Genomic DNA, 27,133 nt, shown 5'->3' on the forward strand with positions numbered 1-27,133 from the left:
AGGAACAGGAAATGGGAGAGCAAGTTCTCAGCTCTACTTAAGCTGAGAGCTACTAGCTCCTGTTTCAGACTTAAAATTTTCATTGAGATCCAAGCTTATGAAAACTGACTGCCTGGTAACTCTATTCTGATCTTCAGAATGGGTTTCTTTGAGATTATGTGTCATGATGCATATATATATCTTACACTAGAAAAATATTAAATGGCAAAATTTCTTAAATATCTTTGTGAGTTTAATTTTAAAATACGGTATTTATTTACTTGTTTAGTCTTTTGGTGTGATCATTTTAAAAGAGATGATCTTTCTGTATCTGAGCACAAACTGTCTGAAAATGACTATATATTTGCAGGTTTTGTGAAATGTGCTAAATACATGTTTTTTGTCCAGCAGTAACAACTTGCCATTTTCTCTCCCTTTCATTTCAGCTTCTTTTTCTTTTAAAGATAATTTCTTTAATAAGTTGGGTGGAAAAGCTGGCGGCGGTTGTGGAAGAAGTGGGTAGCAACAATATTTTCAAGTATTTACAAAGAAGTCTGAATTAAAAGAAAGAAAATGGAAAGCTTCTAGCTTGAGGCCCGAACTATGATGATGGTTTCCTGAGAGGATTCATCACCAGTACTACTTAATGTAGTCCCTTTCTCTGCGATTTGTCCTCCCAGGCATATCAGTGCAGCTCTTTCTGAGGCTGTGCCGAAGTCTAGTTTCGCAGCCACCATAGTCTGGACACACCTCTCAGGCACTGCTTAGCAAAGTTCTTTCTATTTAGGGGAGAGAGAGCCCTACACTGATTGAACGCACATTAAAAAAAAAACAAAAAGTCACTAGAAGCTTTTTATAGTATTTTAATTAGGCTTTTTTTTTTTTTTGCCTCTTATTCAGAAGCGGTTCATGATGCAGGGTGAGACTCTACAGTGTTCGCTAGCTGGCTCATCACCTGTCACTAACAGCTTTTTTTTCCCCAGACACTTAAGTGAAAGTGAAAGATCAGTCTATGTAACTACAAAATCATAAATAATTGAGCTGGAATAGAGCCTGGCCACATGTCTACCTGTAGATAACTGACTCCCAAGATGCTGCTTGGAAGATATTTATGTGTAGTTTACAAACAAATTATTGTATTTGATTTGAGGATGTCAGTTACTGTCTATACTATGCAATGGATGACATGGCAGACACTTGTTATGTGGGAGCTTGGCAATGTCATGGACTGAATTCTGAATGGCAGAGCTGAGTTATGTTTGTCATTAGCTCAAAAGCATTGGGATCTTAGATGGGTTCAAGGATGTATACCAGCAGCTCCAAGGCGATAGAGTAATGTGAGATGGAAAGGAGAGTAGCTTATATCTGAGATGGAAAAGCAGAGAGGGGCAGAGAGAAAAAAGTTGCTGAAGTTGGTTCTTAGAGAGATAGTGGCGCACTTTTGAATAGTCACTACTGAGAAGACTAGGCATAAATAGTATTAGAGTTGTATTGCATTGGGCAAGACAAGAAGTTCTGTATATATCTAATAAACCATACCCGTGAAATATAAAATAAAAAACTTGCAAGAATTGCTAGATATTATGTTAGGAATTGATCATCTCATTTAACTTCCTAACTGAGCAGTCATTCCTGTATTGCTATCACTCTTCTGTAATTCCTTGGTTCATTTACACTTAATTGATTCAAATAGTTGTTTATGAACCCAAATGAAATTCAAAAAGAAATTTGCATACCATTGGGTGAGAGGCTTTGTTGCCACATTTCCAAGTATGAAAGAATTTATGAATTTTAGAAGCCCTTAAATGTCATGGGAATAATTCTTTATTATGACTGAAATAAAAATGAATTCTACGGTAATGTGCTGCAGTATAAACAAACCATTTCTTAGTGGGTTTTATTTTATTCTCCACACTGTTATTTAACAATATCAGTTGCTCATGTAGCTTACCTGAGGTTGAGCCTCAAAATAAAAGCTATAAGCTTTCTAGCTGATAACCTACAGGCATAATATATGTAGAGAAAGCAATTATTGCAATATATGCAGAAAAATTCTGAAGTTAAATTTGGAGATTGAAATGGTAGAGGAATTCAGCAGCAGTTACTCAAGGAGGTACAGAGGAGTTTCACTATATTGCAGCTTTAAACAGTAGTAAAGGAAGTCTCAGAGAGTGAACAGAAAGTAATAAAGTATATATAATGTTGGGGGAGTTCATAGAAAGCTTCCTTTTGTAGTTTTCAGGCAGACTATTCAAGGGCATATTTTTGTCCTTCAGATATTGTTTTTCAAATAGATTTTAACATGGAGCATCATGTTGATGTCAGAGTTGATATAAACAAGCAAACAAAAAAATTAAATGAGAAATGGGCAAATGAAAAACAAGCAGAGGAGAATGCCATCAAGTTCTGGGATCGGCTTCAAAAGGAACAGAAATATAAAGCAGACTAAATCTTTCAAACTAGGCTTTGGTGTATAATAATAATGCTCAGGTGCCACCTAGAAAAGAATTTCCCTTTAATGAGAAATTCCTTCGTATGCTATTTGTTTCACATGGTCTGCTGTCATAAGCTGGTCTTCAGCTTGATATGGAACAGGAATGGAATGACAGCCATGGGCAGCTGAACTTCTTATTACACTATCATCATCTTATTTGCAATACAGCTGAAATCATCTTCATTAGTCCTGAAAAGAGATTGTAATGCCTCAATCACAGCAGCACTGCAACCAGAATTCACTAATAAATGCAATGTATTTTCATAACTGTGCCCATAAATCCATGATCCTACTTGTGATTAAACTACTGAACATTTGATGGCCTGGGGTGATTTATTCCTGAAAATTGGGATGGTAGCTAGAATCAATTCCAAATTGAGTATTTTTCTGGTTTTTTGTTTTGTTTTGTTTTGTTTTTTTTTAAGATGACATTTGTGTTTATGTCTTGTGGAAGGATTATTAAATTTTAAAAAGTCCTTTTTTCACTTGAGCTGCTGAGGCTGACATCGAATATACCTCTTCTCCAGTTAGGTGTGGAAGAATGATAAGAATCATAAATAGCAATGTTGTTTTCTATATTTTATTTTATTCTGTATCTTTTAATTTATAGCATAACTTATAGAATGTAAATTGACTGTCTTCGTCTTTGCAGTCCATGTGTCCTAGGCCCAACAATTAGAGTTTGCTTCAACACATGGTGTAAGATAATGGACACATGTGATTGACACCACAATAAGAGTAAGATGGTTGACTTGCTTACAGTCTATCCTTGTGAAGTTAGGATTAATTTATTGGGGGGGGTGGTGTATTTATTTATTGCTTATAAGACTATTATATTGCTATAATAACTATAATATTATTTTTTTGTATTTATGTATTATTTTCATGACCTTGGCAAAGGTCATGAAATACCATTAATAGCACAGATATATTGTCCTTCACAGGTGAAAGTAGTTGTGCCTGCACTGCCTGGGAGCTGGACACAGAGCACAGACCTAATCATGTGTTGAAAAGGCTGTTAGTCTGGCTCTGTCATTAGTTGTCTTCATGCTTATATGGCTACCTGGCTTCCTGTTAGTGCAGAGCACAGGCAGGGCCTGCTTGTATTTGCATGTTTTTGCAAGTTTCCATAGGTACATCCTCTCTCTTCAGTGGCCTATGTAAAATTGATATGTCATTTCTTCATGAAAGGTTACTGTCAGGAAAGAGAAAGTCCGTGTTATGAGGTGACCAGGAATTCTTATGTTTGCAGAGAAAGAGATTATGAGGGTTAAATAATATTGCTAAAGTGTATGTTAGGCCCAAGAACTATAGTAGATAGTATCTTTACTAATAGATTATTCTGCTTCTCAGAGTTGTCCCTTTCATACATTGTCCCCTCACTTTTTAAGTGTGAACTTTGATTCAAAGAAGCTGAGAGGGAAGGGAATTTTTTTCTTTCCTTGGGGAAACTATTTTTCTCAGGAAAATAGTTCTGATGAAGTCCGTTGTATAGCTAAGACATCAATGCATGGAATAAAATAGCAGCCTGACAGATCTTTTGAGGTATCATCTTGGCTGTTTTTTATCATTCAGTCAGATTGCCCTTTTATGCTGCTCTTTTATTTTCTCCCTTTTTTTTTAAAGTTTCATCATTATACTTGAATTTTGAGACTACATAGATGTGTTTTTATAGTTTATGTATGGGTTCATATTGGCTTTGGTTTCTTGCTGCTTATTTGGATTAAAAAAAAAAATCCACCAGAAAGACTATCTATTTTAGTAAAAATATTTTAAAATACTCATTAGATGAGTATTGTTAAAAAGTCAGTGCAGTGTCCTAAATGCTGTATACCTTATGTTTGTATATGAAGCATTTTCTTGATGATTACAGTAACAATCTGAATAATATTCCATTCTATACATGAAAATATAACCAAAATAATTCATTAGTTACTGAAAAGTGAAAAGTTTTCACCTGGCAATTGCTTGTAAGCCTTCATTTTGTCAGTAGGGAAACCAACTAGTTAAGTGTGATCACCGTGGTTATCTCAGGGAGACCTTGGAAGATGAAAGAACTCATTGTTCTGCAGTATTTTGAGTCCAACTTTCATAAAAGCTATTATCCAGAGAAAAATAAGCTTATATTCAGGCATTTTTAATCCCTGAGCTCTCATTTTATTGCCATTCCTCAGTGTGTACAGATACTTCATTCAGAAGTACCTGCTAATAAGAAGGGGTATTGTATGTGATGCTTAAAAAAGTGTCATTCAGCTTCTTGAGCTACCAGAAAAGGTTGAATGGCAAATCTAATTGTATATAATATCTTTTTGCTTCTCTATAAAATATAATAAGGCAGTTACAATTTGGGACTGAACGATTTTGTCATTTTGGGGGGGAAAAACATTGGGGTGGTAAAATAAAATTTTTGCATTTATGATTCAATCCTAGGCTACGTACATGTCTTCATGTTGATGCATCAGGTAATCACGATATTGCTGTTAAGTAGTAGCCTAATGACATGCCTGGTGAAATCACAGAACGTTTGAGGCAGGAAGAGACCTCTGGAGATAAACTTATTCAACCACACTGCTTTAAGCAGGGAAGAAATAGTCTTAACTAGAGCAGGTTGCTCAGGACTGTGTGCAGCCAGGTTTTGAGTATCTCCAAGGACTTTACAAGCTCCCTGAGCAACCTGTTTCAGCGTTCTATCGCCCTTACATTGAAAAACAAAGTCATCTTTTTTTTTTTTCTGGGATTCCTTTCTCATAATGACTGCGGCAAAGCATTGAGTACCTCAGGTTCTTCCATGGCCTTTGCCACCAAGTCTCTTGCTCCAGCAGCAGGACCCTCACATATTTCCTTGTCTTCCTTTTGCTGCTGATACACCCGTAGAAACCCTTTTTGCCAAGGCTGCCCCAAACCATTTTTTTTCTTGAGAGGACATGAAGTTCAACAGGGCACCTGCCCTTCTCAGCTTGTTAATCATCTCTGTCAGGAAGATGGTGGAGCCCAATATCACGGACCAGATGAATTTAGCAGCTTTATAGGGATTGGTCCATGGACTAAGGAAAAATACCTCTGTGTGTGTGTGTGTGTGTGCTTGTGTGTGTGTATAAGACAAAAGCGATGGTATATTGAAAAATGTGGGATCTAAGCATGATGTGAATGGTATGGAATAAGGGGTGGAAACTGTCCTGGGTTCAGCAGTAGCAGTCATTTTTCTCTCTCTTAGTAGCTGGTGCAGTGCTGTGACTGCAGCCTGGGACTTTCAGCATGGGAACAGCTCTGATAACACCAATGTTTTTAATTGTTGCTCAGTGATGTTTACCCTGACCAAGGACTTTCCGAGTCTCATGCTCTGCCAGGGAGGAGGGGAAGCCGGGAGGAAGCAGAGACAGGACACCTGACCCAAACTAGCCAAAGAGGTATTCCATACCACAGAACGTCATGCCCAGGATGTAAACCGGGGCAATTACCCGGAAGGGTTCGTTCTCTTCCAGGGTTGGGCTGGGTATTATGTGGTGAGTGGTTGTATTCTCTTCCCTTGTTATTTCCCTTATCATTATTATTATTGGTGGTAGCAGCAGTGGTTTGTGTTACACCTTAGCTACTGGACTGTTCTTATCTCAACCCGTGGGAGTTACTTTCTTTTGATTCTCCTCCCCATCCCTCTGGGAGCAGGGGGAGGAGAAAGAGGAGAGTGAGCAAATGGCTGCGTGGTTCTGAGTTACCAGCTGGGCTTAAACCACAACAGTTCTTGCACTCCAGAAATCACTGCACTCCAGAAACCTCCTGGATTGTTTGTGTCCTGCTGTGTTGCACTTCCGTCAGGTATCAGGATGGTTAAATCCTCCATAAAGACCAGGGCCTGTGAATGTGAGGCTTCTTCCAGCTGTCTGAAGATGGTATTTTCTGCTTTCTGATTACAAGATCTGTAGCAGACACACTGTAACATCACTCATGTTGGTCTACCCACTAATCCTGTTCTTCAGTGGCTCCACATCCATCTAGGGTAGAGCTCTACACATTCCCAATGCTCTCCCATGTAACAGGCAACACCTCCTCCTTCCCTTCCAGCCTGTTCTTCCCAAAAAGCTCCTATAAACTCATTGCAGTACTTCTACTGTGTGTGCTATGAATGGAGAGACTACCTGGTCTCCAAAATCCCAGTAAGTTGTAGCCCTGCAACTAACTGCAAACAGATCTTTCATTCCTCTTGCTTGTTACTCTTGCTGCATGCATTGATGTACAGGCACTTCAGAGAGGCACCCAGTCATGCTGACTTCCCAGGAAAGGTAAGACAGGTTTCCCCACAGTGCTTTCTTGTAGGCACATCCTTATTTATGTGCATACACTTGAGGTGGGCTCCCTTTGGGTTCTGTGATGTTGATCACAAGGACCCTCGTGTCTAATAAACGTCACATGCATTTTGTTTGCCAACCTTGTCCACCACTTCCTCACTTGATTTTTGCTAATCTTTCCCTTAGTTTAAAGCAAAGATGCTTTTCCCCCATTTTCTCAGAAATAACAAAATAATTAAATTGCTATGTCTGGAAAAAATTTGAAAAGTGGATTTTCAACTAAAACATACTTTTTCAATTTTAGTAATTTAAAATGGAATTACTGGATAAAGATTTATATAAAATGATGCAGTTTGAAAATAGTATTATTTAAAATAGCTTTTGAAGATATACAAATAATCTAGTTCTTAGCGATTTTGATGGGCATGCAGAAAGGAAGAGAAACAAATACTAAAACCGTGTTTTTTGTGTCTGTGCACTTCTGTATGCCAGCATGCACAGCTCTGTAGGTTCATTTAAAAAAATATTTTTTTGTTGATTCACTTTATTATGATTTGAATTCAGCATGAAGCCATTACCTTATTTTCTTCCTTCTTCCATTTATGAACTGTTCTCAGTCATGTGCACAAAAGACACAATATATGTAGCATGTCCTCTGTCATGCATCATCCTATCAGAGGCACTAAATGGTTATCAGGGTTCTCAGAAGCAAACAGTCCCACCCCACCAGCCTTTTCACAGTGAAGTCTTGAAGATACCAAGGATGAGGAAGCATGACCTAAATGTAAACAATGTGTTGAAAATAGTATACCATTGTTTATGCATCTTTAAAAACTGCGACTGAGGTTCTTTCAGCGGCAGTGAATGCTGTGCTTTTCTCCTAGTGTAGCTAACGTAGAACTCAGTTAATTTTAAGTCTCCCATGTGCTGCAGAAACATGAGTACCCATTAATTTTATTTAGCTGAAGTTGTGTCTCACGGCTAATTTATGTATAAATTTCTTCCTTTGTTTTAAGCCTTTTGCCTAATGTGACTTCATTTGATGTCTTTACTTAATGTGTCATCTAGTCCAATCCTCCTGCTGTGAACATCTTTCATAAGATCAAAGCCCTGCCTATGTCTTTCACATCTGTCTTCTCTCTATTTGTTTATCTTGATTCTGATTTTTTCAATCTAGATGTTAACCCCTTTTCTGCATAGACCCCATTCCATAGCTTCATTTATTCTTTTCCTCCCTTCACTTTTTCTCCACTGCATCTTCTCTAGCCGTAAATGTTAATTCTTTCTGTCTTCTCTATTGTCAGAAAAGGGAATGCTACTGTTGATTTATCTCTAACAGTCAAATTAAGAAATCTGGAGAAGCTGAACCTTTTAAGTGCTGTTAGGGTTGTAGCCAATGTAACAGAACTACTGCGAATGTTTCGAATCTATAAGCCTTGCTGTATGTCTGAAGTTCTGAAGTAAATTTCACATTAAACACCTATTATTTATATTAATTTGAATTTTTGTGCTGGAGTCAGCACTCTGACAATTCCTGAGGTGACATCAGGTGAGAATTAGTGAAGCTGAGAATTAATTATTGCTTTACATATGTGCTTGGCAAAGATGCAAGAGAAGATGCAGCAGAAGCAGCTTGGTACTGTTTCAGAGCAGGAGCCCTTAGGGTGCTGTGCTGTCCCAGTTGCCTCCATGCAAACTGCAGAGGGACTGAGCACCCATCCTGGTGCTGAACCAAGTTTCAGGGCAATGCCAGAAAGCCCTCAGCCCTGTGTTAATGGGTTTCTATCTGTTGGCACCTCATTTAACTTTTTAAAGTTGGCACTGAGACTCTCAAAGGACATGCAATGTGCTGCATTCAAGTTCTTGGTTAGAAATTACATTTTAATGATCTGTTTTAGAATATTTAATCATTGTAATGACTTGGACCCTAGAATGAAGTCTAGATTCTGAGATTAAAAAATGTTATTTTTGTTAGCTCCTTGGTAGTGTTAACTCATTTCACTATGAAGGCTCTTGAACATATCCTATTTAATTCTTTCCAGTTGCTTGTTACAACTTCTTCAGGTGCTTTAGAATACACAGTGGGGATGCTCTGACAGGGTACTAAGCCTAACTGACATAACAAAGAAAAGGAAGTAAAGCATACTATCACTGCCTCCCTTTCGGGATAAGGTGCAAATTTATCTCCTCTTTATTTCTAATGAACCTTCTGTGTCTGGACGTTTCTTGGATGTATTTTGTTTGGAAAGTACAGTTACATGTGCTAGTGATTACTGCATGAATTCATAAGTATAACTTAGAATATAGAATGGTAAGCAAATAGTTTGATAAAAAGTCTAAAATCAGTATTTCAACATTATTTTCAAGCAACCCCTTTTGCATCAAAGTTTATAAGGTTGGTTTTTTTTCATAATATAAAATTTAAAAAATCACACTTATATGCATCTGTGTGCATATGTACATATATATGTGTACCTGTATTATATAAAAATACTGGGATAAATATCTACTCTGCAAAAGTGGGGCTACAATTTGGTGGATGACATACAAACTCTTAAATTTAATTTCTAGAACTTGATAAATAGCTCAGCTTTTCATAGGAAAAGAGGAGATATGCTGTGACAGTCATAAAGCAATTAATATTTAGAAGCCCAGTGCTGAGAGGTACGAGGATTTATTCCCAAAATATCAAAGGACATGCCTGTGCTGACTACAGTGGGCTTTAATTCATGCCTCTGAGAAAAGATAAGGTAGAAAAAAAATGTCATGACTCTGCAGATTACTGAAATGGAAAGAAACTGCAGCTTGTGGAAAATGTGTTTTAATTTTATGTAGCGTTACAGCGCTCCAACACATCATAAGTTTTTAGAAAGCTGTTTTATTAATGGTGGTTTTCTTAGTTTTCTCTTGGATTTCTCAGGCAAAGGAGGTTACAGTGACTTGCCACAGGTCAGTTGGTGGCAAATTGGAGAAGAAAACCAAGAATTTCCAAGTCCTAGTGAAGTGATTCCTCTGCTAAATGGAGCTTGCTCTGTTGAAATGTCAGAGGAATCATACCACCCCTGGTGTGTTCAGGTATTTTACTTTTCTCCCACCTTGTTTGAAACAATTCATCAGAACAGAGTTATAGTTTACTGTATTTGTACATGTCATCTGCAGCTTCTTAATTTTGCCTGGGTGAAGAATAGTTGTATAATCACTCTTTTCAGATGAAATTATGAATATGTGTTTCTTGCTTGGAAGGGGTAGATGCCTCCAGATTACTTCTATGTATTGTATTTTATCTTATTAGTGTAGATGTCTTGCAGGCTAATCCCTCTGTATAGGGACATATGTTTTCTTGAGCACCCTGTTTCTTGTAGCAATTATTAATCTCTAATATATTTGGAGTGTGAAATGGGTCCTACCAAGTGCTCCCTAGCACAGATACAGGACTATGTGAAGTGGTGCATTGGTTGTTAGACCCTGTTATTTTTCAATCCTTTGAACTGGTAAAACAGAGAAACTGGTGATGGAAAAACTGCTCTTCAAAAGGAGTTGGGATTTTTCGAGTGAGAAGTGTCTTTATTACAATCAAGCTTCTCTGTTATGAGAGCAACTTCCTACGAAACTTGTGATCCATGGTTTCTAAGACCTACATTCACGCTACCAGTTTGATCCAACTGGATCAAGTACAGAGATTATGACTCTTCCAACTCTTCAAATTAACCAAGACCACATCAACTGAGAGATTTGAGATTGAGCTGTCTTGTCCAGATTTATGGCTGGAAGAAAGGTGCATATGGCATCCAGACTTCCATTATAGAATCATAGAATCATAGAATAGTTAGGGTTGGAAAGGACCTTAAGATCATCTAGTTCCACCCCCCCTGCCACGGGCAGGGACACCTCACATTATGCATTGTGTCATATATTCTGCTCGCTGTAACTAATACCTAGAATGATTCTGGCCTTCTGGTAAAATAAAATTTGGCTGAAACACACCATTAACTTCTCAATTAATTCTTTCATGCGGCATTTTGCCTAATTTTTTCCAGAGTAGAAAAATAATTGCACAAATTAATTGGTGGCCCGTAAATCCATTTTCAGTTTTTGGTTCTAAATGACAGTGCTTCTGATTTGAATATTGTTCTGTTCTCATTGTGTACATGTGTATGTGAATACCAAAACTGATTTATGGGGAAAGAATATTTCCTTTCCAGATTGTGTATCAGATAGGTTAAACAAATGGTTTACAGGCATCATTCACAATTTTCAGAGTGCACATATTTCAAATCTGTTAGTGACTGCTGTTCTACTTGCTTTTGTGGCACAAACATGATTTGACAATAAAGACACAGGATGTTTCTAATGAAAAGGGATTTGACTGCAAACGAAAATAAAATGTAAATACAGTAAATGTCAAACTAAGACTAAATTGGACAAGTACAGAACATTCAGACCTGATTTGCTTTAAAGTGTCTTAATCATCAGAATTCAAAAGCTACTGTTTTGATGGCAAGATAGCCTTTTTTAATGAAATTACTTGCTTCATCTCTAAAGAAATTATAGTTGGATATACTGTGGAAATCTAACATGAATTCATTTAATTTTTTTTTTTTATAACAGAGAAAAATTATATAAGATGAGAGTTAGTTTTTAATTTCATTAATTCCTTCAGAACAAGTCCTGTGCAGTGCTAGAGACAATGTAATTGCTACATGAAATTGAAAAGAAGTATCACAAAATGTGTTCTACTTTTGCTAATTATACTGCAACCAGCCAAAATATAAACTAGGAAATGTCACATTGGAATGGGTTTCTATTTTACAAAGTACTGGAATGTACACGCTCTTCTTTGTGTCACCCGCTGTCTTTTGACGTGTCAGTCCACTGTTTTTTAATGTGAATTAGGTATTTAGTTACTTTCATTTTCAGGCTTAGAGTTTACCAACTGTTTTAAGTGCTTTGATGAATAAGGCCTTAATGAAATTGATCCTGTACCAATGCATGGTAGAGGTTCATTGAGAAAATAGAGCAATGCTGAGTGGGAGTGAGAAAAAGCTAGGTCCTTTTTTAATGGAGAATGACAGGGCTTCTGGACATCTGGTAATGACAGGGCAAAAACCAGTGCAGAAATTACCGGAATATATTGAATTTTTCTTCTCCACTTGTTGGTGAAACACTGGAACAGGTTGCATAGAGAGGTGGTAGATGCCCCATCCCTGAACGCATTCAAGTCAGGTTGGACAAGGCTCTGAGCAATCTGATCTAGTTTAAGATGTCCCTGCTTAATGCAGAGGGGTTGGACTAGATCATCTTCGGAGGTCCCTTCCAACCCAAACTATTCTATGATTCAGTGATATTAGTGTTCCTCCTTGCCATTTCATTGTGAATGTAAAAGTAATCCTCTGCTTTGGTCAGCATCCACATCAGCTGTTATAAACAGGCTCATTTTCTAATTTCATATTCCATTTTCATATAATTGTTTACCCTGAAATGTTATTTCTGTCAATGTAATTTTAAACATTTCTTGTAACTACTTCTCCCCTCTTCAGCATTTGAAGAATAATGGTGGTGAATATTTTTGAAAAGGTCTCCTTGCTTGGCAATAGCTGCTCCTAGAATGATCTGCTGCTGTGATGTTGCTTTGTAATGTTTGGGATCATCTGACAAGTGAGAAAAAGAGATTCCAACCAGGAAAATTTAGATTGAAAACCGTTAGCAACCAATGCTGTAAGAAAGCTGTTCTAATTTAGAAAACATCTGTTTTTGTGGACTTAGAATTAAACAACAATACTTTGCAGTAAATGCAAGTATTCTCCTGAGGAATGTCACTTGTTTTTTAGGCACACGAATATATCATGATTCTGCTCTATCCTGTATCTCATTTTTTCGTTAGTATTTTTTATGAACGCAAAATGCACTTTCACTTTTTTTATCTGAGTTAGATATGTATAAGTATTTGTTTTGCATCTCCTACAAAAATGTGTGCTTGTGTTTTCTGTACACTGAGCAGTGTACCAGAATATGTTCTGGGTTGTTTCGGGACTTTTTTTGTTTCAGCTGAGTTTTGACATTTTGCTTTTGTACCTTCTTGGAAAAAGATCCAAACCTTTCCAGCATTTTTATAATGTTGTTTTGAAAAGTGCATTTGAGATGTCAGAAGTCAAGTTTTCAGTTGAGCTTGCCTGTTTCTGAAATATACTGGAGACTCTTTTATGTCAGGACCAGCATATCACAAGCTTCAGTATAACTCAGGAAGCATCTTAGCTTTGAAAGACCATATTTTAAAAATATGAATTTTGCCTAAGAAACATTATTTCTATCACTGGGAGCCCAGCTTAGAAGCTGAAGTTATGGCCAGACAAATTAATAAATATTATTTATAGGTTTAGTTACTTAAAAAAATTTATTCTGAATGAAGTATTCTTACAGAAATCCCTCTATTAATATAAATTATTTTGCCAAGACTTCTTTCATCAAGCTGTTTCCTTACCAAGTCCCTACAGTGATGCTTCCTTTTCCTCTGTCATTCTAACCAGCGTTTCACACCTGTGATGAAAATAATAATTTTACTGAAAAGCAGAGATCCAATTTCCAAAATTATCATTGACTTCTTTTGTTTTGAAATTTCACTGACTGGATGTGGTTTTTAACTCCTTTGGATAAGCTTTCTCTGGTTTTGTTGTGCAACACTAGTGTTCAGGGCTTCAGAATGTTGTATTTCTGTTAGTTCTAATTAATAATTTCTAAGAAAAACATATAAATAAATGAAAATACTTTTTCTAGCTGGAATTTAACCATGAAACCCATTCATTCAAAGTGGTAAATTCTGCATGAGTGCATAGATTTTTATCTTTTCAATGTCTGATTGTGACATTTCCTAAATACAGAGAATGCTTCTTGTCTTGGAAAGGCCAGAGTAAAAATAAATTATGAAGTATTAATATTATAAAACAATTTTAAAGAATATTTAAATTATTTTTCAAGTGGTTAATTTAAAGGATTCAACCTTTGTCTTTACTTAATAAGTTTTTTTGTTGTTTAAAATTTCATGAAGGCCAGGGATCTGGAATTGCCACCTACCCAATTTCTGGTATAATTAACATAGCATTTTCTGTAACCTTTTCTTGATTCCAAAGCTGCATCAGTGCAATATATTCCCCCCAAAGTTACATGATTTTTTCTGTAATACCAATTGAATAGCTTTTACAAACTACTTCAAGTCTGCTGTTCACTGTCCAGACATATGGCATTAATACGCATGCAGCAAACTGGATTTATGTCCTATATATTTAGATGTAGGACTCTTAGGTGAGGCAAAAAAATAGTCTATTTTGAAAACAATGTAACTAATAGCCCATGCTATGTTATGGGTTTGTTGACATAGTTCTGGCATGCTGAATTCTTCAAAAACTTTACTGACAGAAGCAAACATGGGCTATTTTTCTGAATTAAAATAGAGCAGTGCTTAATTTTTGGTGCAATACAGTATTAATTAAATGCTTTCAATTCAACTTATCCAAAGAAGGCACAGTAAGAACTGGAACATTACTGGGAGATCTACAGTTTACCCAGTGTATGAGGCAGAGAAAAAGGTCATATTATGTGATATCTTGGTGCATCAAACCACTAGTTGAACATTAGAAGTCCAAGGGAGAAAAAAGAATAACTTATTGACATAAATCACTATCTACAGAATGCACTATATGGTATCTTCAAGATTTTTCCATTTAATGTTAGACAGTTTTATGTGATGGGAATTAACCTTTATCCCTATATCCATTCTATATCTAGGGATCACTGACAGTTGTAGTTTCCAAACAAGCCACATGATTACATAAATATGCTTTTTAGTTATCCATCTTCCATGAAGTGTTAAAAAGAGGTCAACTAAGTTCTATTTCAGTAGACTATTTATATTTTTCAGAATTTTTAATTCTGAAACTGTATCTCTTCCTCACATACTCTCTCTTCCAAGTAAAACCTTGTAAAGTAACTTTGTAGAAAATTCTTTGCTGTGCAGTAGTTATCAATATCTGAGCTGCTAATAACTTTAACTGATTTTGCATATTCTGTGTGATTTCAGTAAACTTTACATGAAGATTGCACTTTTCGCCTTTGAGAGAACATATCTAGGAAGGGATTTATTTTCATCAACTTTACTATTAGATAGCTCAGCACTACTGAAATGTGGATACTGCTTCTTTTAGAGTAGACTAGCTGCATCTCTGTTACTGCATGCTCATTCATTGTCCCTTGAACTCTCTGCTTCCCCAGGTATTGATATCCAGAATCTGGTATAAGTGCTCAAAAAGGGCAAGGCACAAGAATTAAAAGCAGAAAAGAGCTACTTGTATTATTCATATTAAACTACAAGCGCTTTTAAAATTAAATGCTGGGTTTGTTGATTAATCATTTTTGATGCATTCTTGTAGTACAAGAATATGCTTAAAATTATCATTCCAAAAAGCACAGTTCTAAATGAGCAAAGTGTGCAGAATCTAATGTATTAATGCAAGTTCAGTGGTGAACATGTAGTGTTGATAGCAGGGACAAGCACAGTGGGACTGTTCATCTAATTAGAAAAGAATCAGGTCTCAATAATAATTGCATGGAACTGAAATTGTTTTTCAAATAAATTCAAACTAACCTAAATTATTCTTAACAAATGACAAAAGCTTGCCCTGCACCTATTTAATGTTAGCAAAAGCTGATAATATGTATAATGCCAACCTTGTTTTATAACCAATTTGGAACATTACTTATTTGCGCTATCTGACACAGTACAGATAAATAGGGCCAATAAATTTGGTTCTTAATTAGAAATTCAGAAATTAAGAACTACAAATGCAGATATAAAAATGATGGCAGACACTGCTTCAATACAGAGTTTTGTGCTACATGTGAAGCCAAAACACCTTTGCTTTCCACAAGTATTCTCTCTGAGGAGAGAGAATGAACTATTTGATCACATCGGTGGCTTCCTTCTGCAAAAGGAAAGGAACATGAGACAGATGTGTCAGCATCATAGGTATATGTAGTAAATGAGACTCTTCAAACTATTTCCATTGCATCCATTTAATACGACTGGAAACTTTTGTGTTGATTTGATGTTTAATTTTATCGTGTCAAATAATTTAGCAAATAGAGGTTGTGAAAATAGGAGATTGGTTGTTCTTGTATTCTTTAGTTATTCTCTAATTTAGTGTTCATCAGAGAGTACTTAGGGCAGTTCCCTGTATTGGTAGACCAGAGAACAATATTGCCTGACAGCATTTTTTTTTAGCAAGCTCAGATAGTTTATGCATGACTGTCATTAACAGTTTGTTTAATCTTGCATGTTTTAAGCCATCTTTCAGCATTGTACTTTAGTCAAAAATCTAAATTTGATTTTCTGGACTTATGAATGTTTTAAACTTCTTTTTTTTTTCTTCTTCATCCCAACTAAGAATAAAGAGTTGAACTAACCATATTCTTTATTAAATGGAAAATGCTAAAATCTTTGATACAGAGATGTCAAACCATCTCATTTTTACACACTTGATTTAGAAAGAGTTGTCAGCACTCCTGACCTGAGATGATTTGCTTTAGTTTGTGAGCAACACTGACGTATTTTATCTGGCAATCAGTTTGCCTGTATCTCTGCTTGTCAGTGCAGCCTCCCAGGATTTAGAGTTCCTGTATTTTGTGCTCTTTTCTTCTCTGTGATACAGATTAACTAGCTGAACAAAGCCCCCTGGTTCACTGAGTTGGGCAGCTCCCAGGTGGCATTATAATGATTCAATTAAAGAAAGATGTTGCTGTGATTGTTGGCATGTGTAGTCCTGGCAAAGAGCAGCTCACATGGGAAGGGAGAGAGTCAGAGGCTTCTAAAGTGTAAATCTGATGGGGCAGTTTAGCCATTCATGTAAATGTACAGATCTTTTGCCTCAATGAACCACATCAAAATACTTTCTTACAAATTGTCTGCATCGTGCAATTACAGGCTTTTTAGCTGATGGAGGTCTCAACAGAAAATTTGTAGTATAATTGGCAGCATGAGACAGAGCATTTGTCATACAGTGGAGTTTCAAGAGAGGAGTGCTATTGAAAGAATGAGCAGTTACAGGTAATTCATTTTCAGTATAATGCTAACAAAATGAGACTATATTCTGTGTAGTTAATAAGTGTTGGAAAATGGAAAAAAATTGCCATTACCTTGAAAACAAGCAGGGCAACTTGTTGCTTCATGTGAGTCTCTGTATGGGGGTTGGGTAACAAAGGCCTCCTGCAACTGCTGGCCAACCACACTGGTGAACTTGGACTTGGTAATGTGTTTGACTAGGGAGGGGAAAAATTGCCTAGGGAAACTTGGTGCATAGTGTAAGAAATTATTACATATTGTAACTTGGTGTACTTTGTTAACAAGTTTGGATGAGGTTTGTAGTTACTTCCACTGCATTATTATACCCCTGCCTTTGGGTAAAATGATGAAATATTTTAGCAAAATTACCAAAGCTGTAGTGTGGGTGGACCCCAGTATACTCAACAGCAATTCCCTGTTCTGAGGTACCATAACTGAGTACAAAATTGTGGCTAGTTTCATTCAAGTATTCCTTGATACAGATTTAATTCCCTGTCATTGAAATTTGTTTTAGTAATTGAAACTGAATTGAGATACCTGTAAATGTGTAGGTAGGTCAAGGCTTCAAGCATTAAAATGCATGTCTTGAACTTTAGTTAGTTCCAGACCATTGCTTTCCTTTTTTTAGTCTTGGAATCCTTGTATCTAGTGACCATCTTTATGTGGAGTTGATTTAGCCTTGCTTTTAAGGGCAGAAAAGACTCTTGTACTGCACTGACAAACTTTCTGAGCTTTTGACTTTTGTCATCTTTGAGTTAATTAAAAACCCTACTTCTTAAGAATCATTGATGCTGAATTATGGTGCAAGGGGATAATTTTTGCAAGATGTGTGGATGATTAGCAATGAAATTCATATTTAGATTTAGAAATGGAAAGATCAGGGTCTTCCCAAACCACATGGAGTGAAATCTAAGTAACCATAAAAATTCTGCTTCTAGGAGTTGTATTCTTTCCATGTAGCTGTAAGTAGCTAAAGGATACTAGTCCTGGTTTCTTGTCAAGACTTCCACGGTCAGTAATTGAGAAAGATACCTTTAGATAGTAACTGATGATTAAAGATAGAAGGGGTTAATTTTACCTTATATGGCAGAAACCTCTTATGGTCGTATCAAAGAAGAGAAGCCTACTCATAAGCCTAGTCCTTCAGTGGACTTCTAGCAATACACAGTATTGAGAGCCATCACCTTCACTTCCCATTTGATAATGTTTAGTCTTTCTTCTCCAAGGCCAGATGCTCTGTGGGCTTGTTAGTTCTCTATGGGTTCTGCCCCTGAGGTAAGTTATGCTTGTCTCCATGCCTAGTTCCCCGTGTGTTTGGAGCAGAGTCGGTGGTCATTATTCAATGGCTCCTGTGTCCTGTAACCTTTCTATTACAGGATATTGCTATCTTCCTTTTTGCTTCATGTAAGGTGCATTGTCACTGTTGTCAGAGTCAGTCTTTGAAACAGATTTCAGAGAGTCCTTATGTGTCAGGCTGAAGACTGCAAATTATCTTTCACCTGGAGATGAGTGAAATTTTAAATATTAATACTATAAGCTTGGTCTGAGGTGCCTATGCATCAGAAGATTAGTGAGTTTTTGTCCCAGTTAGAATTGTCTCACTGGTAAACAAACGGCACATTTTTTATGGTATATGTCTATTTAGAAATGCTCCTGTAGAATCTGTGCTTCACTGTGAACTTCCTTCTAGCTACCCCTTTCCCTGTTAATTGTGCATAATGATAACTGAGAATCTAACAGATATGCTTCTACAACTTCCTTTTCTCAAGCACACTGAGCTTCATTGGAAGAGTGATCAGGAGACAGCTTTTTGTGTATTTGTTTTCTCTGAGTTCTTTGAGAAGGTTTAGGGCTAAAAAATATCCCATTGGATATTGGCATGACCCAAGACAGTCAGGTTTAGGTAAATAAGCCCATAAAAACAGAACTGTGAAAGCCTAATTCTGAGGTGAACTGGAGGAGTTTATGTTTCACGTTTGAGCATCGGGTCAGGTGACTCAGAAGCAAACAGTGATACATCAGCAAGGAAAATTATTATATTGAGCAGCAGTTTGTGTTCCCCAGATTAGAATTCTTGAGCAAAATTAGATTAAGATTTTCTTTTGTTATTCTAATCAAACTGTTCTGCTCTTTCCATTGTCTTAGGTCATTGTTGATGAATGATAGACAAGTGCCTTGAGTGCTGCTTCCCAAATATAGTTGCGATGTTTTTCAGTGGACAAGATTATACGTTTGCTGAATTTAAATCAGCTAAAACAGAAATAGGGACTACATGTATTGAAAGTTAAGCTGTACACCTGCATATGTTGAGTTAGATGGTTTTGAATCTTTAATTGATGTGTTTGATTGTTGGTTTTTTTTTTTAATTTGCCCTTCATTTCATTGAGTTCTTACATTTAAGATAACCACAAAACACACCTTTTGGATTTGTGCTCAAAAAGGGACAAGACAAAGAAGGATTTTGTAGCTTAGCAGATGACATACAGAATCCCAGGGCAATGGTATCTTATCAGGAGTCTTCTGTTGTGTTTTGTATGTTGTATCGGAACATCCCCTCTCGTTTATGCAGTAATCTTTGCACACGGAACTAACCAGGCAGTTCACAATGAAGCTGTCTGGAGTGGGAGCTGCCTTTTGCACAGGTGTTTGCACCTGGCATGGAACAATAATCTGAGCTAAATGGCCAAGGGAAGGTGTGTTTTGAAGTGCAGACATCCTAGACCTTGCTTTGCTAGTCAAAGCCAGAGAACTTCCTCAAAGATACAGCTCCGATAAGAGTAATGTTTTATACAGCTTAGATTAAATCTTGTTCATGAAGCAAGTTTAGGAAAGCATATGTGCATGTCAGTTAACAATATATTCCATATACCCTTGAAGGACTGATTACTGACAATGCTAGGAATGCTAGGTATTAAACGTTTGCACTCTTGTGTGATCCTGAGAAAGAAGTAACTGCATATCATTACCTGCAATGTCATGTTCCAGGACTGTGTCCTACCTTTCTGGTAGTCCTTATTATAATGCAAAAATACCGTTATCACATTGCCTTATGTATGAATTGCCTTCCAAATTTTGTTCCAGTGTAACACACATTATTATGCACTCTGCAGTTCTAGCAGTATTTCATAAGCTTACATTGCATGCATGGAATTTATCATTAAATTTACTTCTGTTTATTTTCATAGAAGACCATGCATCTATGGTTATAATTTACTTCCTTGTTTAAAGCAAAGATATTCACCTAAATTTGAGTGACTTCTTATTCATTTAAGGGCTCAGTAAGACAGTTTACCAACTGAATTTAGAAGGGGTTGGAACAAGCCTCCCTTTATTGTATGGATAACAAATGTAGGGGCAGATTCCATTTCATAGCATTTTGTCTACTTGACAATTTCTTCAGAATAATATTAATGGCCTTTTCTATTTAAATTATTGAATTCCGTATCAGATGAAACTCATTACAATGAATGGTGGTGTTTTGGGTTTTTTTTTGGACATTTGTACATTCCCTAATTCTGAGCAATAGACTCGGTCTTCCATATCCTGTTAACAATATCTACATCTTGTGTGTACTTTGTATTTTGGACTATGCCACTGGATTTTTGTTCCTGGGGTTGTTAATGTGTGATCCATAAGTGTATGCAGCATTCAAACCTCCAGATACTCTCTGTATAAACCTGTTTTTCATGAGCAGTCGAACTAATTGATCTTGGTTTCACATTTTTATACCCACTCTGTTACCTACAAATATCTTACACTTCTGGCTCTGCTGTCTCCAGGGATGAAAAATTGCTTCATGTATTTTTTTTCCTCTTCTCAAAAGAAATAAAACTAATGTTTGGTCTGAACTTAAAAGCTCTATTTTTATTTTGAACAGACTTTTTGAGAACTGTATCAGTCCCCTAGAAGGATGCATGAGTCTATTTTGCTTTTATATGTGGTACAATACCAGTAAGACAATCAAAACACATTCTATATCCAGCAGTGTTTTTTAACTACTTCTTTTAATTACTTTAACTAAATCTCTCTGTTCTCATTTGGTATTTCTTTTTCAAGAGACTTTGAGTACATACAACTTTTTACTGTTGTCCAAGAATAAATTACTTGCAGGTTTTTTAGCCTGTTCAATAAAAATATAAAATATTAACTATAAGTTTAAAAAAAAAAAATACTTGTCATTCTGAGAGACTGATCTAGGATTTCTTGGAGAATTTATTTTAGGAAATAATTCTGGATTTCTTTATTCTTTCTCTCTTTTACCTATGTTCAGATGGAAGACGTCATAGCCCGCATGCAAGATGAGAAAAATGGGATTCCTATTCGTACAGTCAAAAGTTTTCTTTCCAAGATTCCCAGTGTCTTTTCTGGTAAGAGTAAAAGCATATTTCATGTATTTAAGTTTCCACACTACCTTATGTAAGGGAATGCTCAAATGGAAAATCCTTTTAACTGAGTGTTATGGGGAATTCACAGTCATCTGTTCTGGAGGAGACATTGCTGGAAAGCTTTAATTATAGGAATTTTTGATGTTTCTCGTACATTGGAATGGGCTTACACAGGGATGGTTTTGTCCTATAAATGAAGGGAATACTTAATTTACTACCAAAAGTAAGTTATCTGAAGATGGCAATATTTTTATTTCAGAGTTTCTGCATTTCAAATCTTGAAATGCAAGATCTGATTTTAGCCTCTTTAGCAACCTATGAGGTTAGCGTACAGGCCAGTATATGAAGATAAGAATTGCCATAGCAGCAGCAAAAAAGGAAAACCATCACTGCACTCTGCAACTGATACTGAATTGGGACTGTAGAAATTAATTCAGACATTTAAGTGGCTGCTTGTGCCCAAGAAGCTAAGGCTGAGACGTCTGTGGTGATCTGCAAGACAGCTATAAACATTATAGCTAATTCAAGTCAGTAGCATCATATGTACCATAATCTTTCCATTTATTAACCAGAATAATATATCTATTCACTTATTTACATGTTTTTATATCATTGTCTGCGTTTTTATATGTGGATATGTCTCTTTTTGTGGTACCAATGAGTATGGAGTTCCTCTGAAATAGATGCCCTTGCTAAGCCTACTTTTTTCTGTACTCTGTTAACAGTTGCAATTTTTGTAGTGGAAAAGGTAATCCTTGCCTAGAAAATATTAACAGAAGTTTGTCCTATACAGAACAGCAAGAAGAATTTTATACTTTAATTTTAAACCCTTGGAATGTTTTTGCTAATGAATAATTCTGGCACAAAGAAGGAAAGAGTTTTACAGATGAACAAAATGTCTTTATGATTTTAGAAACTACTTGAATACAAACTAGTCTCTGAAGAGTAGACTTATTTCCCACAAGTTTGTACAGCATGGTATCCTATTAAATGATCCGTATTAATTGCTGTTCTCTGCCTTACCTTGTGTGCTATGTATTTTAAATTAGATAGATTATGGTTATTTGTATAGCAGGAGACACTATTTGTAAATTTATGTTTTTTTTTACTGGAATGGACATCATACTTTTTTAAGGTTGTTTTAGAATATATATACAGTAGTGCACAGAAGTCACTGATACGACTTCTGGATTGAGGCATTAACTCTATCAACTGCAGTGGGAAAGAAAAAGCATAGGAGATTTGGGGGTTTCTTTCCCTTTGCAGATTTTCTCACTCAAATACCCGGGCAGTAATTCTTTCTACACATGACTAAGAAACACACTGGAACAGCAAAACTGTCATTTGAGTTCAATTAATCTACTTTCCTGTCTCTGTCCTGGATGGATCTGTACTCTTAAAAACTTCATGTTGAGAGTTGCAGCATTCCTTTAAAGTGCTAGAAGTGTGTATGTAGCAAATAAATCTCATCTAGAACTTAAAACTATTGACTACTAGGAAACATGAGAATATTATTGTCTAAGGATCATGATGATAATAATGAAAATGTATATAATAACAACTTACAGTACTGTTATTACCAACAAAAGCATCAATATGAAAATGATCAAATCAAGAGGAGATGCTCTCCAGTTAAAATATATATATGTGTGTCTATATGCTCATATATATCTATATATCTATATGTATAGACATATCTTTATATATCTGTGTGTCTATTCAAAAACCATATATTATACCCAGTCATCTATTCAGGACTATGTCCCATAAAACCTGGAACTTTGCAATTGTTTGTTTGTGTGCAAAATGGGTAGATCTGCCACAATTAAGTCATGTTCCTGCAAGGACTTAGAAAGACCTGGAAGAGTCCTTTACACAACATGTAAAACATAACATGTAAAAGTTAAGGATGTCCATAAATTGTCTGTAGTAAAAAGGTTTTATGGGCCAACATTTTCATTATGTTGTTATAAAAGCAAGAGAGGTATCTTTGTTTATTTTTGTTTCATAGTGTTACTTCTAAAACAGCAAGTGAAAAACTAGTTGAAAGAGCAGTCACTTTTCAATGCAGAATTACTGACACTGTCTATTTAAGGATGTCTACATAAGCAAAATCATCTTGGGAAATGGTACCTGAATTTAACCTTTTAGTAAAATGTGGCGCTTGTAACAAATAGGATGATGTGACTGTATTATCTTGTTTATGGAGTCATTCCTTATATATTTTTACAAGTGAAATATCCACACGGAGAAACATTTCAAATGCATAGAATTCTCTATAGGCTGTACATTGGTGCACTTCAGAAAAAAAAAAAAGAAAAGAAAGAAAAATAATTGCTAAGATTATTTCACCTTGTGAAATTTTGGAAAAACTGATGAGTTATTTTGCTATTTCTTATATTAATAGAAAGCAAGAAAGTTTCTGATGTTGATATTTATACATTCATTTTTGTGAGCAAGCTGCTTGAATTAAAATACCATTTTTGTTCACTTGCTTTTTTGAAATCTTTCAAAAGCAAGTCATTTAGTTGTCTTTACCTGATTGAAATATGCTTAACATGAGTTTGCAGGCTACTTGATGATAAGGAATGCAAACCCATAGATGTGTGCTAATTGCTGTTCATATTTTTATCCACATTTAGGTGTGTATTACATTGACTTTATGCAGCAAATTTATCTGTAGTGTAAATTCTCTAGAGATGATGAATGGCAGACCAATTTGGATGATAGCATTCCAGTCACCTACAAGCAGGAGGTGGAATGGATTGTGAGAAAGAACCCCAGTCCTTGACTGAGCTCCAATATATTGCATATGCCAAGATAAAAATCTCTGAAAACAAGACGGCAAAACCAGAGATGTTTGTACCTATCCTGGTTCTTTACCTCATTCCTTAATGCCGAGAGATTTTTCCTAATTGTTTAGCATTAATGATGTTAATGATACTCAGTCGAGTTATTTTGATAAAGAATCTATACAAAATCATACTTCTTTTAATGCAAATAACTATGGCAGACATTTAATGCAAATAACTATGGCAGACAACTTAGTATGTTACAAAGTCTTTATCAGAAATTATGGGGCTTATTATATATAGAAATAATTATTGGAGGGGGAAGAATTCATCCTTGTCCATCCAGGTGGGATTCAACATAAAAGAATCAGTGGAAGTAAAGCTTCAGTAGCTGACTACTCTTACTTGTGCTGCCTGTAGACCTGCAACCTATTGTACTCATCACTGAATATCTGTGGTGTATTTTAGTATGTCATGACAAGCAAGAATAAATATCAAACACCCCAGAATGGGCTTGATGAGCTAATGGTTTCATTGCATTCAAAGCTTATTTTGCACTAAGATCTGCATCATTTATTGATGCAGAACAGATATTTAGTCTCCATGCCCAGTGTGTTTGGATTTATCTTTTTTTTGAGCTACACATGGCTTTTACAGCGTTATTCTATACTGACTCATCCTGAAACTAGCTCACTGCCTTCTGGGGCCTGTGTAGCACTGTACTGTATCCCTATTACAATTTCAGCCAAAAATGGGTTTTGTGAAAGACCTTAGCCTTTATATAGTCTCACTGAATTACCTCATCCAGCTAGGGCTTCTGAGGGTAAGTACAATTAGGCTTTTGAGCAGAGAGGATGTGCTGTAGCAGATGGTCTGTAGTGATGGTTCACCTCAAGCTGAGTCACCCACGATCTTACTTGCAAGTAGGCTTAGACTGAGTGCAACAAATAGATGAATTTGCATACATAGCTTCGCAGAAAACAGACTAATATACTTATGTGCCCTAGTACACTAATGACTGAAACCAGATATGCTAGATTATATTTTAGATCTTACACTGGTCACTGTTAATGGAAATTCTGCTGGAAACCGTAGTATTGCTTTAGTCTTGACTGTTTAAGTGTGTAAGCAATGCTGTGGTGCAAACCATTATTGTTTGAGTAAGAGCTTCCTGTCTTCGAAAATGGAATAATCTTTTTATTATGAAAAATACAGTTTGCTTTTGGTCATTCACATTATAATCTTGAATGTGAAAATCACATCGGAGTTTGTGCTTTAAAAATTCCATAGCTCTAGAAGTGTGTCCTCTAGCAGAGTCTGAACTATCTCTGAACTGAATTTACTATATGTCAGGTGAACTGAAAGTTTCTTGAAGGAGGGATTGAGTCAGTTTTCTCAGTAGCTTTAAGCATAATTACACGTCTGGGCTTCTAAAGCTCGGCTTGACATGTAGTTTCCCATGTAGATCTTGGGAAATTTGACTTTGTTTTAATTTTCCCTGTTTATGGATCTGAGTCACTTTCTATGGCTGCTGCAGATGACCACAGTCATGGACACTAAATTTTCGGAAGGCACAAGTTTAAAACAGTGGTCAATGGCTGACTAGACTACAGTAATGCAGTACTTCCTGCGTGCTTGCCATGTAGTCACAGCAATGTTATTCATCAGCTATGTATTATTGTGGCTTCAGTTTGAAACTTTAAAGGCTCCAAGGAAAAAAATAGGCAGAAGAGTTTGCTCTTTCTATGTGATTACGTGTTTTGATGAACAAAAGAAGGGCTTGCTGTTGTCTCCATGGTTTTAAAATGCTTTGGAGGAATGAAGAAGATAGTTTATATAGACATCTTGCCAGTCAATTGCATGAAGGTTGTCACAGGCATTCTTTACTAACACTGATTAACACATTAGGAATAAAAAGATAGCAATTTGCCTCGAACATGGTTCAGCATTAGGCCTGGAAATGGATTAAAAAAAACTTGCTTGAAATGATGAATGTAGGGAGTCTGACATATGAATCATAGGGATTAGAAGGAGCTCTAAAATATCATTTTTATTTTTACTAAGGAGAGACAGCAAGTAAATGCCAAAGTTTTGCTGTTCACTTTCAAGCATAAAGAAGCATTCAGGGTTTACAGATAAAGGACTGCAATAGCCAAGGGTTTGCTTTGGGGGTCTTTGTGGGGTGGGCAAGTGGTTTGGTCAGTATTAGTACTGAAAGCTTCATGACGTAATAATAACGTGGATATTTCATTAAGAGAGATGTAGTGACATAGTGGTGTCTTATGGTCATTACAGGCTATCAGGACTTCATAGGACTTTAAAGTGTATGCTGCTTGGGTATAATTGGTGATAAATAAAATCTGTGGAGAGTGTGCCAACTGAGTGGTGTGTAAGCATGAATGAGAGATGCTGGTGTTTTTATTGAAGGAGTGAGGAGAACTATAAAAATGTAAGCTCAATTAAAGAATACATGCATAGATGGAATAAAAAATATGCAAGGAAAGCATGTTCATACTAGTTGTTACTGGCTGTTTCTGATGTGTGGCTCAGTAGTTTTGGAAATAGTCACAGCTTAAACCAACAAATATAGGAGGAGATCAGTAGAAAGGTGGGTTTTAACATCTTGTAGTTAAAAAGGAAGGGAAAGGATTCATTTACCCTTCCCAGGAAAACATAATCCGTGTAGTCATTAGTATTTTTCTCCTAGATGTGAAGCTGATATTGTACCTTTTCCATATAGACATCGTATTTTCACAATTTTTAGACAGATTATTGCTATTGTATGCCATTTTTATTCATTGTTTTTTTTCTGATCTCCCAAAATGCTTATTTCTCTTCTATCTGGGAAATTAAGGTAATGAGATGTTGCACTTTGACTAGCAAATTCTAGTATTCTCATAATCATTAGTTACCAGTCTTTATTTGAGCACTAGTAGTACTATGCTTAGTAAAAATAGAGAATTTATGTGTTCAAACATTAAAAAATTTCTGCTGAAAAGCAGACAGTATCCTGGTGAGATGTAATGAGAAACCCCAGAGGAAAGCAGTGTCATCTCACGCACAAATCACAGGTGGGTGAACCTAAGGAATGA

At 36.1% G+C, this 27,133-nt stretch overlaps 1 protein-coding gene across 9 annotated transcripts in view; it reads left to right on the forward strand.

The window, feature by feature from the left end:
- The window catches only part of RGS7 (regulator of G protein signaling 7), a 275,987-nt gene that overhangs the window by 109,876 nt on the left and 138,978 nt on the right, over positions 1-27,133 (forward strand). For all 9 annotated transcript variants that reach the window (XR_009968236.1, XR_009968237.1, XR_009968238.1 and 6 more), the window contains one exon: positions 21,135-21,231. Coding sequence is in view for 6 of the 9 variants with exons in the window: in XM_062637376.1 (XP_062493360.1) it covers positions 21,135-21,231 (97 nt within the window). In the remaining 3 variants the exon portion in view is untranslated. The remainder of the gene's footprint in view (positions 1-21,134; positions 21,232-27,133) is intronic.

This window comes from Pezoporus occidentalis, unplaced genomic scaffold, assembly GCF_034315485.1.
Source record: "Pezoporus occidentalis ecotype Australia unplaced genomic scaffold, CSIRO_AGI_Poc_V1 ctg52, whole genome shotgun sequence".
In the NCBI taxonomy this organism is placed as follows: domain Eukaryota; kingdom Metazoa; phylum Chordata; class Aves; order Psittaciformes; family Psittacidae; genus Pezoporus; species Pezoporus occidentalis.